Source organism: Solanum verrucosum, unplaced genomic scaffold, assembly GCF_900185275.1.
Source record: "Solanum verrucosum unplaced genomic scaffold, falcon-dt-bn FXZP01000530.1, whole genome shotgun sequence".
Taxonomy (NCBI): Eukaryota; Viridiplantae; Streptophyta; class Magnoliopsida; order Solanales; family Solanaceae; genus Solanum; species Solanum verrucosum.
Genome location: NW_026020577.1, coordinates 1 through 11939, shown reverse-complemented (window position 1 = coordinate 11939; position 11939 = coordinate 1). Strand labels below are relative to the sequence as shown.

At 32.7% G+C, this 11939-nt stretch overlaps 2 protein-coding genes across 2 annotated transcripts; one reads left to right on the top strand and one right to left on the bottom strand.

Annotated features, from left to right (window-relative positions):
- Positions 1 to 2817: 2817 nt before the first annotated feature.
- LOC125811267 (acyl-coenzyme A thioesterase 2, chloroplastic-like) lies at positions 2818 to 9460 on the top strand. Its single transcript, XM_049490772.1, is given in 7 exon segments — positions 2818 to 3359; positions 6881 to 7058; positions 7896 to 8330; positions 8333 to 8364; positions 8792 to 8920; positions 9271 to 9420; positions 9422 to 9460. Coding segments are annotated over 7 exon segments (1464 nt in total). The 5' UTR covers positions 2818 to 2858.
- Positions 9461 to 10465: 1005 nt separating this feature from the next.
- On the bottom strand, positions 10466 to 11935 carry LOC125811268 (formin-like protein 1; the record flags this gene model as incomplete). Its single annotated transcript, XM_049490773.1, is given in 7 exon segments — positions 10466 to 10717; positions 10719 to 10776; positions 10779 to 11024; positions 11027 to 11158; positions 11161 to 11272; positions 11274 to 11315; positions 11795 to 11935. Coding segments are annotated over 7 exon segments (939 nt in total), but the record flags the coding sequence as incomplete, so codon positions are not given.
- Positions 11936 to 11939: the final 4 nt, after the last annotated feature.

The window sequence follows — 11939 nt, the reverse complement described above, 5'->3', positions numbered from 1 at the left end:
TGTGAAACGAGATTTTTTTTTACTTTCACATATCTCCCAATGTATGCAAATAGATATATACATTATATAAAATGAAAAGCAAACACCAGAAGATCTAAGGAGATGAAGAACCGCCACAAATAAAGAAAGACAAATTCATAAAGGAGAAACGAAAATCTCATAAATTCAATCGTCATTCTCATGAAGGTAAAGTTGAGAATTTACTGGATTTAAATTAGGAATTTTGTACTTAAAATTAGGCTTATAAAAATTTAATTGTAAAGATTTGTTGCAGTAATTAAATATTACATCTACTCATCTTTTTAATTATTGTTCTCCAATCTATTATTTTATATATTTATATTATATATAAAAAGTCTAAAAAAATAATTTTGGAAACGTGGGTGATGAGTTGTGTAGGGAGAAAAATAAGCGAATATTTAAAATTTTGTTTATGCTAATTATATAAAATATTATCAAAATTGCTAAATAATTAATTTAAAATTTAAATTTTAAAACATAAGTAACTAATCTTATCTTTATCCTTGAAAGCACCTCTTTTTTAGATACTAAAACGTAGTTTTTTGCTCTTCTTTTTTCTTTATTTTCTATTTATATATTCCGTTAGAATTTTGAATTTAAAAACAATTATAATTCAATTTTTCAATTTTTATTCTTAATTTAAATTAATTATGTTGATAATTATAATTTAAATAGGTAGTTTTAAAACCTCCACTACCTTGCTATTTCTGAACAATTTTTTTAATCAATTTGTAAAAAGTGTAAATCTTTTCACTAAAAATATATTATAAAATTTCGAATCCTACCATAAATTTCGAATCCTAATTTTTTTTAAAAAAAACAGAAATATTTAAATTAAATTTCAAAATAGAAATGCTAATTTTTTGTGGTTTTCAAGTTTAAAATAAAAAATTTAAACTTTGAATAAAAATAAAAAAAAAAAACACGGAAGTTATGCATCTGAAATTTAGTTTTTGAGCCTAATTTTGTGAACTATCAAGCATTATCTAATTTTGTGGAACTATCAAGTATTATCCTTTGAAATAACTTAATTTAAATTATTAAATCTAATTACATTTAAAAATTAATTTAATTTTATCATTTAAAAATGACATCTAATTCCTCATATTATAAACCCACGCATGGATGTTTCATTTAAAATTCATCATTTAAATAATATATTTTTTTTGAAGTTTTATATCAATTTATTTTATTTACATTTTAAAATAAATATTTTAAAGAAAAATACAACTTATAATCTCTATGTTCTACCTTTTATTGATAAAAAATTGAACTAATAATTAATAATCTAACTAATAATTATATAATTATAATATATTAATTCACAGTCCCACTTTTAAACAAATTGAAAAACTTTTAAATTAAAATGATTTATTTAAAAAAAAAAAAAAAACCACGTATGGAAAAAAAATGGTGTTTTAATTTTATTTTGAAAAAAAAAATTTACCCAACTAAATAGGGAGTTTTAAAACTTCCCATTACACTCCTACTTCTAACCAAATTGAAAAACTTTTAAATTAAAATTATTTATTTAAAAAAACCCAAGTATGGAAGTTTCTTTTAAAATTTATCATTTAAATATTATTTAATATTTTAAGTTTTATTTCAGATTTTTTTTTCTTTTTAAAATAAATATTTTTTAATAAGATATAACCTATAATCTAAAAAATAGAACTAAATAATAATAATATAATAATATAATGTATATAATAATAATATATAATAATAATATAATATTCTTCTATTTTATTATTATTATTATTTTATTATTATTATTATTATTATTATTATTTATTATTTATTTTGCAGGTTTTCAACCTTAACACAAGATAAATGAGGAATTGTCATAGCAAAAATTATAAAATGATAATCTCTATCACTATCATAAACATAGAAGGCATTAAGTTATGTTTTCATAATATTACTTTTAAAGGACAATCAAATTTAAAATTGGAAAATAATTTTATGAGAAATAAAATTTAAACTTTTGAATTTAAGATAAATAATATTTATCTATATCTAGCTAGCGTTAAATTCTATCTTGAACAATATCACTATTATAAGTCATTTAGCAAATTTAAACTATTCACAATATTATATAACAACATTAAATTAAGTTGAAAATTGTGATTTTAAAATATACGATAAGTTTTTAATTTTCAATTTTTAACTTTTTAAATTTGAATTCAAAGATAACTATAATTACACATAATATGCTTTTATTGGATAAAATTCAAATAAACAGCCTCTCCTTTATATCTATATGTTTTATGATATATTCAAATTAAAATTTAATATATCCTCTACATACATTGATTAAATCTAATATAGCGGTTGTACTAATTAAGATTATTTTTACCTTTATATCAATTTTCTATTATATTTTACACAAACTAATACAATAAATAATATTTTGAATCTTTTAATTTTGAATAAAACATATATAAAATGTTTCAACATGTTATTTTTGTCTTATGATATCAAATAGTTCATATGGAAGGTTAGAATTGATAAATTATTAACATAATTTTTTTATTCAAACAACATAAAAAGAATAAAACTATATATATATAATTAAATTGTGTACTAATAATATTAATTTAATATTGCTCAAATACACAAGGTAATGATTTGTATTATTGTTATTATATATTATTATTATTATAATAAATTAAATATATTATTAAGTGTATTGTACATTTTATTAGTTATTTTTAATTATAAAATATTATATTTTAGATTATTCGCGCAACGCGCGGGCACATATACTAGTTTTAGTAATATAGAAGGGAGAAAGAGAGTGTGGTCCAAAGTTGTTCTTGTTCAACGTAACGTTGATGACTTGCTTTTTGGAATTCCCATCTTCCTACAAAATTCAATCTCAGGTTGTATTCAAAATCAAAACTCTTCCATATCCATTTTATTTTCAATTTCCCCGCAAACCCTTTTCGAGAATTTACTGTTTTCCCATGGAATCCAACTCTTCTTCTCCAAATACCATTCCAGTTTTCTCCACTTTGGCTTCCCCGTTTGACGAAAATAGTGATTCCAACAGAAAACCCCTTAGTTTATGGCCTGGAATGTATCATTCTCCTGTCACTAATGCTCTTTGGGAAACAAGATCCAAAATTTTTGAAACACTTCTTGATCCCCCAATTGATGCTCCTCCACAGAGTCAATTGCTTACAAAAAACCCCTCAGAGAGCAGGACTTGTATTCTTTATAATTTCTCAACTGATTTTATACTCAGAGAACAGTATAGGGACCCATGGAATGAGGTCAGAATTGGCAAGTTGCTTGAGGATCTCGATGCTCTTGCTGGAACTATTTCTGTCAAGGTACATTCTTTTTCAACATTTCCCAAATTTCATATCTTCTGCATAACACTTGAACTTTTCATGGCTTCAGTATACAAGTCTAACGGTTCTTATCTTCTTCACTTGTTTTTGTGCTTCCATATATTTCAATGCCTGATTCTATTGGCAGAAATATTTATCAATATGAATCTTGTTTATCCGGAAATAAGTACAGTTGAATTTGTCGCACGATCAAGTACACGCGGATCGATTTAACTTGTTATTTTGTTGTTAAGCAACTAAATATGTTGTTAAATAAGCTTATTAAGAACAATAATGTGATGAAATAAATGAATAAAACAATAAAGCTTAGATGTTGTTGATTTTAGCTTAGGTTTCCGGATATAGCCTTGTGTTGTTAGTTCCGGAATTCAAAGGTGCTTAATGTATGTGTTCTTGACAGTTGAGAGTAAAGATTTAATCAGTAAATGGAAAGTAAGAAAGAGTTGGAGCACAAGAATATCATTGTATTGCTTTTATTTATAAAAATTAAACCCTTTACAAGTGAATGAAATCAACTATTTTTAGACAACAAAGTAAATACATCAGCCAATAAGAATGCTCCACTCGAGCTCTAAAGTACTGTCATCCGATAGAGATGCTCCACTTGGAGATACCGTGATGCGTGTGTGCTGTAAAACCTCCCCTGATCCACGGAATCTTGTATGACCTAGCTAGTTGATGTGTCTGTCCTTTTATCCTTCTAACACGTTTTCAGGCCATGAGTCTTTTTCCCTCTCTTCAATGACTCCGCGCCACCGAGTTCCCTCTTTTTTCTGCATTAGAGCCAACTGGCTGATCCGGCAACAAAAATTGAAGCAACTAAACCGGATATGCAATGATCCAGGGGCTCTCCCAACGACTCCCCTTAAAAAAGCTATCCCGATGTCTCTAATTCTGATTTCTTCTCCGGATTTAATTTGATGCCAGGTGTTCCTTGTCCTAAGCACCCACGTGTACATGAGAACTCCCCAATACAACTCCATGAAATGATGCTTACTCCAGTCCTATTTTGCACATTTGTGTTATGCATGAAGCTGTTTGTTGGGTATGAATGCCTGTATTAGATGACATCTCCTCAGTACCATGCCTGCTTATGCTTGGGACTTGCCAAAAGGGGATAGTATGTATGTTCCAGTAGCAGTACATTTGTATACTTAGTATGAAGTTGCATATGTCATTATTCTTAGGAGTTAAGCATAACACACTAATGTGCCCTTTAACTTGGCCTTGGCCTGACATCTATGCTTTCCAACTTTGGATGTGCACAAGTGGGCACTTAAACTATCATATAGTTGCACAAGTAGATACACACGTCCTACATGACAAATCTTAAGTGCACACCCATAGTTGGAGGACATAGATACTAGCTAATGCCAAGTTAAGTGACACGTTTATGTATTATGCCTTATTCTTAGCACCATCAAAAAGGAGAGTATGCATACTCATTATTGTGGATATATTCTTTATGCCTGGCACCATTGAGAAGGGGATTATGGTAACTGTCTATGCTCTAGAGCTAAAAGAAAACTCTTTTTGAGTAAGAATTTTAAAGTTTAAAACTACAGAACTTTTAGGTCATGTAAGCAATTGTTAGTTTATTGTTTTTTCTTGAACCACGTGATTAGAATTCCAGAAATGGGATTGATGTGTATAGTGATGCATATAGTAAAATACAGGGAAGTGGACATTGTTCAAAACACAACAGAAAAGAAAACTGGATCTTAATATGTGATGTAAGGATTACTAACTATATGTATGATCTAATCCCATCTGCTATTTTCTTCCATATGTTCATCAAAATTCACTTCATTTGAGGAATATATTAGACAAATGTGACACATAAAAATCCACTACAAATCAGTTCTTTTTTTCTTCTTTTCTTTTTGTGGAGAAAGGGGAGTGTTAAATATACCAGTCAGTGTCTGCACCGTTTGGTAAAAAGCTATTGAAAAATGATAGATTATGGAGTAGATGAGATTTACGTTGAATTAGTTATTGTCTTTGTTTTATGTAAGAACTTCGTGCAGATGAATTCCTGCAGAGAGATATGAACCTCTTCTCCCTAATATCAACAACAAACAAGATCAGGGGTCCAAATGTAATATCGGGTGAGCAGCCATCACCCAATCTCGCCAACAAATAGGTTACAATTTGATTTGCATTTGCTTGTAAATGTAGTGTATGGTGAAGTAAAATGTAGATTGGATCTGAACTTGTTCACTGGTAAATGGCTAACTCAAGGTCATTCAATGATGCACCAACTTTTTCTGGTAAGATTGAGGTGGTGGAATAGGAGAATGGCTTTTTGGATCATAGAGTTCTTATATCAACTGAATGGATGAAAGATACCCAGACTCAGATCAACAGGACTAATCCTACCAATAACCGTCAGTTATTTTCGAGTTGCTTAGGTAAAGGCCAGAATTGGATGCTTTTTTTAAAAAAAAAAAAATATGTATTGGAATGCATACATATTATTGTGGGTCATCTGGGATGAGCTTTCAATTCATCATTTATATTTTTGATACCCAAGAGAAGGGGGCATCTGATATTGAAGACCCGTAAGTCTGGTACTGAGCATGTACAAGACCATGGCTAAGGTACTATCAATAAGGTAGAGGATAATAACGGATAACTATCTCTTACTTAGAGAGTGCCTTTGTGAGTGGAAGACAGATCTTGGATAAGTTTTATTGCCAATGATACTGCGGACTTGAGGCTGAGAAGGGGAAGATGTGGTTTATGATTATACTGACAAAGAAGATATAGAAAGGAGCATCATGAAAAAAGGTTTGGTGAAATCGTACTATAGTTGCTTATGCAATGGGAGTGCTAGAAGATCATATGACCTTGAAATGGAAAAAAAAAGTTACTGAAGAAAGTGACTTTCTTTACATGGGGTGCCATTTGTGTTTTAACCCTAATGGTGGATAACTTAAAAAGGAGGGATTGCATAGTAATACTAATAATTGGTAATGCATGAGCAAGAGGAGTGTTGAGGATGTGGATCACCTAGGGTTATATTGCAATTTTGCGGTGGAGTTATGGGCACTAATCTATTTCTATTAATGCTGTTGCTGAAGAGATGGAAAAGATTTTAGCATGTTGGAGGATGAGAAAGGTCGAACAAGAAAGAAGTGTGGAATTTCTCTTTTTTAATTTTTTGGTGATGTAGAGAGAAATAGTAAGAATTTTCAGGGTATGGAAAACTACGTTGGGGGGTTAAAAGTTTCTCTTTTTCGTTTATATTTGGTGCAAACAAGATCTTCATTTTAGAGATAGTTGGATGGATCTTCTTGGAGCTTTAATTAATGTGTTCCTTACTTCTAAACACTGCCTTGGTTTAATTTTAAGTAGCAACTTTTTTTAAGGAACAATATGGAGGTGCACTGTACGATTTTTGGAACTTTTCTTTAGAAATTGACATTCTTGAGTGCTAGCTTATGTACTTCAACATATTATTGGAATTTGTCTGCTAAACTTGCTGTTGGTTGAATCAGCATTGCTCGGACGTTGATAGCATGACTAGACCACTCTATTTGGTAACTGCTTCTGTTGATAAAATGGTGCTGAAGAAGCCGATCAGCGTTGACACTGATCTGAAAATGGTTGGTGCAGTCATTTGGGTTGGTTTTTCTTCAATTGAAATTCAACTTGACGTTATACAGCCAGCAAATGGTATTTTCTCAAACTGAATTCATGCATTAGCATGCAACAATTTTCAAGGTCATTAGCTGCCTTTCTCAAATGTATCAAACTAATATCTTTTAGTTAATCACTTCCATACTTATTAAAAGAAGGATCTTTTAGTTCACAACAAAGACTATTACTCACAGAGACCAGAAAGTATTTTACATAGCTTACCATCTTCATCTGTACCTAGTATATGAATTGGTTTAGTTAAAAACAATGACAATCTTAGCCTAAACCTGGTTTTGAGACCTAGTCTCGTTTTTTCTTATTTTAAGCCCACATCAGCTTGTTAAATTTCAAAACGTTCCGTCTTTGACTTGTACCCTTAGACATGGCAATTAATAGTTGAAGTATGCCAGCATTGCTGTCATCCTCCAAATAATTACCTGATGCACCATTCATGAATGTAGATCTTCTCTCCTTGTAGGAATAATACTGCGTTTGTCCATCCCAGTCATATAATACATGCTTTTGTACTGTTATGAAACTAGAGAATATTCTTTTCTTCTGTGCCTGCTATTCACACATTTCTCTCAATTTCTCACTTGTGGTATTTTTTATACCGTCAACACCAGTGAGATTGTTAGTAAAGCTAAGAAAGGAGCCTATGTTTAACAGCTTACTCATCATTAAGTACGTGGTGAATAACCCCGCATGCTGCTAGCTTCTCTTTCATTCTGTCTCACCATATCTTTTATTTCCTTGATAACTAAATCCCACAAAGTAACTTTACATTTTATGCATTCACCTTCGTCAATTTTACTCATTGAATTTCTTTTTGACATCTGCGAATCCAGTTTAACGTGGATGATTTTCATGCAGGGAGCAGTGATCCCTCAGAATCAGTCGCTCTGACTGCAAACTTCATTTTTGTTGCTCGTGATTACAAGACAGGGAAAGCTGCTCCAGTGAATCGATTATGTCCCGAGGCAGAAGCAGAAAAACTGCTCTATGAAGCAGCTGAAGCTAGAAATAACCTTAGGAAAAGAAAGAGGGGGGGAGACAGAAAGGAGATTGAAAATGGGGGAGTTAACAGACTTGAAGAACTATTAGCTGAAGGTAGAATATTCTGTGACATGCCAGCCTTGGCAGATCGGGACACCATTCTTCTCAAAGATACCCGCCTTGAGAATTCTTTGATTTGCCAGCCGCAGCAAAGAAATATTCATGGTCGGATCTTTGGGGGATTCCTGATGCTCAGAGCATTTGAACTTGCATTTTCGACAGCTTATGCTTTTGCCGGTCTGATGCCATCCTTCTGGAGGTTGATCATGTTAATTTCCTTAGACCTGTGAGTGCACTATCTTGAACCTCTCCTCTTCAGTTATCACTGTTAACTTGATTCATAGTGGAACTGTTTAAATATATTTTAACCAATGGGTATGGTTGGTCTCGCACCAACACCAGAATACCCTTCCTACAACACCAGCATACCTAATAGTTGTTACCCACGACCAAAACTAGTACATGGACGGTTGTTCTTTCCTCCAGCATTAGACTACCTGTTAGCTAGACAATTCAAAAATGCAAGAATTGCTCTTGGTTCCTCCAGCACTAACATACTTCTGTATGTGAACATGTAAAAGATGAAATACTGCTAAAAGGAAATGCTCGCTCAGTCAGTAGTATGCTTAACGAACAAAAGAGAGGATGGTATCATTTTAACATTTTCCTTTCCTAGTTTATTCCCAGTGGTGCAATTTTTTTTACTGTTGCAGGTTGATGTTGGAGACTTTTTGCGTTTCAAATCATGTGTACTTTACACTGAACATGAGAATACTGATCAGCCTCTGATCAATGTAGAAGTTGTTGCTCATGTTACTAGGCCAGAGCAGAGGTCTAGTGAGGTATATTAAACTTCTATGAAACAACTACTCCCTCTTTTCCATTATATATGACTCTTTTTTTCTTTTTTGGTTTGTTCCATGAAGTAAGACACCTTTCTAATTCTTCAACTTCAATTTTCCATTTACCCTTAATAGTATGCTCTTATATCCACAGAAATGTCATGTCTAAGGGTAATTTTGGTATGTGTTGGAAGTCTTTTGTTCCTTTTCAAAGGCCATGTTTGATCAAACAACACTTTATAAACAAAACCAAGGGAGTAGTTAATGTTGTAGCAGAAGTAGTAGGTGGTTCTAATGTAGCTATCTACAAAATCCCGGAATTGCTCTTATTCTCTAAACTCCAAATGCAGGTATCTAATAGGTTCTACTTCACATTTACTGTCCGTCCAGAGGCTAAGGCCACAAATATTCAATTCAGAATCCGTAAAGTTGTCCCAGCTACCGAAGAAGAAGCTCGTAGGGTTCTGGAACGATGGGATGCTGATTATCTGCAGTCAATTTAGTATACCAACAAATGAGCATCTCGTTGAAAAAAACTAGATGTCAATTGGGTTTTAACCTGTATGTAGGAAGTCCATGGAAATTTATTTGACTATGAGACCAAAGACCTGATTTATCTACTAGATTAGTTGTACAATGATTCACAGTTGAAAAGAGGCTTTATGCTCAAGTTCCATTGCAGTATATCCAGCTTAGGCTGGTATTGCCATATTATAGTCATTTCTGGACCTGTTTTTGAGTGATTCGTGTTGGAACTCAGTATTGAATACTGTTTTATGGTTTGTCCAAACTAATAATAGTAACTCTTTGAAAACTTGTTTCTTCAAATGGAATGAGGAATTGACTATTGAATTTATGGGTTTGCCAATGCTAAAAGTTGCGTTTCTAGAATTGAAAAACTATAGACCAACTCAATAAGTAGATAACATGTGTATTTGAATGTGCACTGCTATCACTAAATCATATTTACTTGTAATATATGAATTATTATAATTTGATGTAAACACGTAAGTTGGAACTATGCTCTTTACAGAAACATAAATGCGGAGCATTTGGCTTTTCTCTCCCTAAAATGCGTTGCGAGCTTCCATTATGATTTCCTTTTTATCATTTCTCATAATTAAAATTAGTTAAAAGTTCTTTTTTCGAACCAACGGTCAAATAAAGTTGGAGACCACAGCTGGTTCACAATGTTCATTTTTGAATGGAGGTACATATCCTATGTTTCTCTTTACATTACAAATATGAAATAACACTCAACAATTAATTATTGCACCCTTTTTTCTTGATTTGAGGCCTCTCATCTTTGAGATATATAAAACACAAAATGTTTCCGGCAAAATATTTGCCTTTGTTATTTCCTAAAGGGATGTCCCTAGCTATCTATCTATCTCTCTATCTATGGGAATGGATAACTTTCCACATCTTATACAAAGAACTATATAAATACAAGATTATAAAAAAGATTACATGTACCTCAAAAGGCAGGCCAAGTCTCAGACAAACTCCTAGATGGCCTTTATAGTACATTACATTAGTTTTTGGCCAAAAACAAAAACTAGGGTTCTGCCTGCTATAAGCTAATGTTGCTAATGAGCGGATGAACTATCCTCGTCCGATGAACTATGCTGCCATTTTGCTGCTAACCCGCTAATGGCAGGCTGTAGATTTGGATTTACTGGAACTGGAAACTTGTGGGCAGAACTGACTATTGTACGTTCATTTATCATTCCAACTTCTTTGCAAACGCGATCAAGAACCATTAGGAAGTCTCTTACCACCATAAAGATCCTAAAGGTGAGCCTCTTCTCTCGCTGAATTTCCATGGAAGTATTCAGTTATTTCTTTCACCAAGACATGGCAACACTTTCTAGAGCTTGGAGCCTTATGATCTCCTCTTCTGCCATTTTCATAAACCTTCTCATAGACTCTGAAAATCTTTCTATGCTGCTTTCCTTCAAGCCAACTGCTTCAATTGATCGGACAACTTCAGCAATGTTTCCAATCCCTTTAGAAAGCTTTAAGACCTCACTATGAAGCACTTCTGAATCCATAGCAGCAGCTTTCTTAACATTTACAACCTCTGAACTAAGGTTTGAAACAACTGGAGGCCAAGCTTCCGGCACTTGACGTCATCATTCATGGCCGACTGTTGATCTTGATCTCCACCAGAAAGACGAGCACCTTCACTTCTTATGATCTCCTGTACCACAAAATGCAAGAGGGTTGTTTTCCCACAGCTCCCTTCACATCTACTAGCTTTAGGAGGGTATCTAGTTTGAAACGCATGTGCATCACCCCGATTGTCCCAACATTCATGCGGTTACCAGTCTTCAGCACTGCTTCCAGAAGCCTTTAAGAACATTCTATTACTTCTCAACTCTTCACAAGCAGCCTGTCAAGTAGCAAAGCTTTATAAGGTTCAAATATATTAAGAAGACTTTTCTTCTATTGGTTTATGTGACATAATAAGAAACAGAGTATGAATACTTGAACTGGTCCAGTTAGCATGCAGTTCCACAGTTCAAGAGAGAAACACATGCCAACTTCAGCACAAGAGTATCAAGTTCAGACAGTTCAAGATGAAAAAAATGATTATTTTCCAGTCTAACAATTAGATGTCCTATAATACTGATGCTACAGCACTTCCTTCCAAAATCAGATAAGGCTATTTTTGAGTTTCATTTGTCATAGGTACCAGCTATGTGAGTCCGAGCAACATAATAGGGTACCAGCATATTTACTTATTCACCATGTCAAACAGAAAAACCCTTGCACAAACCTTCCTTCTATCAAATCAAAATCAGAACTGTTTAGTGTTAGAGAATTCAATATACAGCGAGAAGTTGAAGATGACCTGATGAAAATAATTACCTCCAGAGTTTCAAATGACTTTTTGAGGTAGTCAACCTCAGAATCAAAATTTGATATGTACAGCATAGCATCTACCCTTTTGAATGCAAAGCAAAGGGTAGTATCAAGCACTGCTTGAGAAACTTCTCGGCTTGACCCAAGCTTA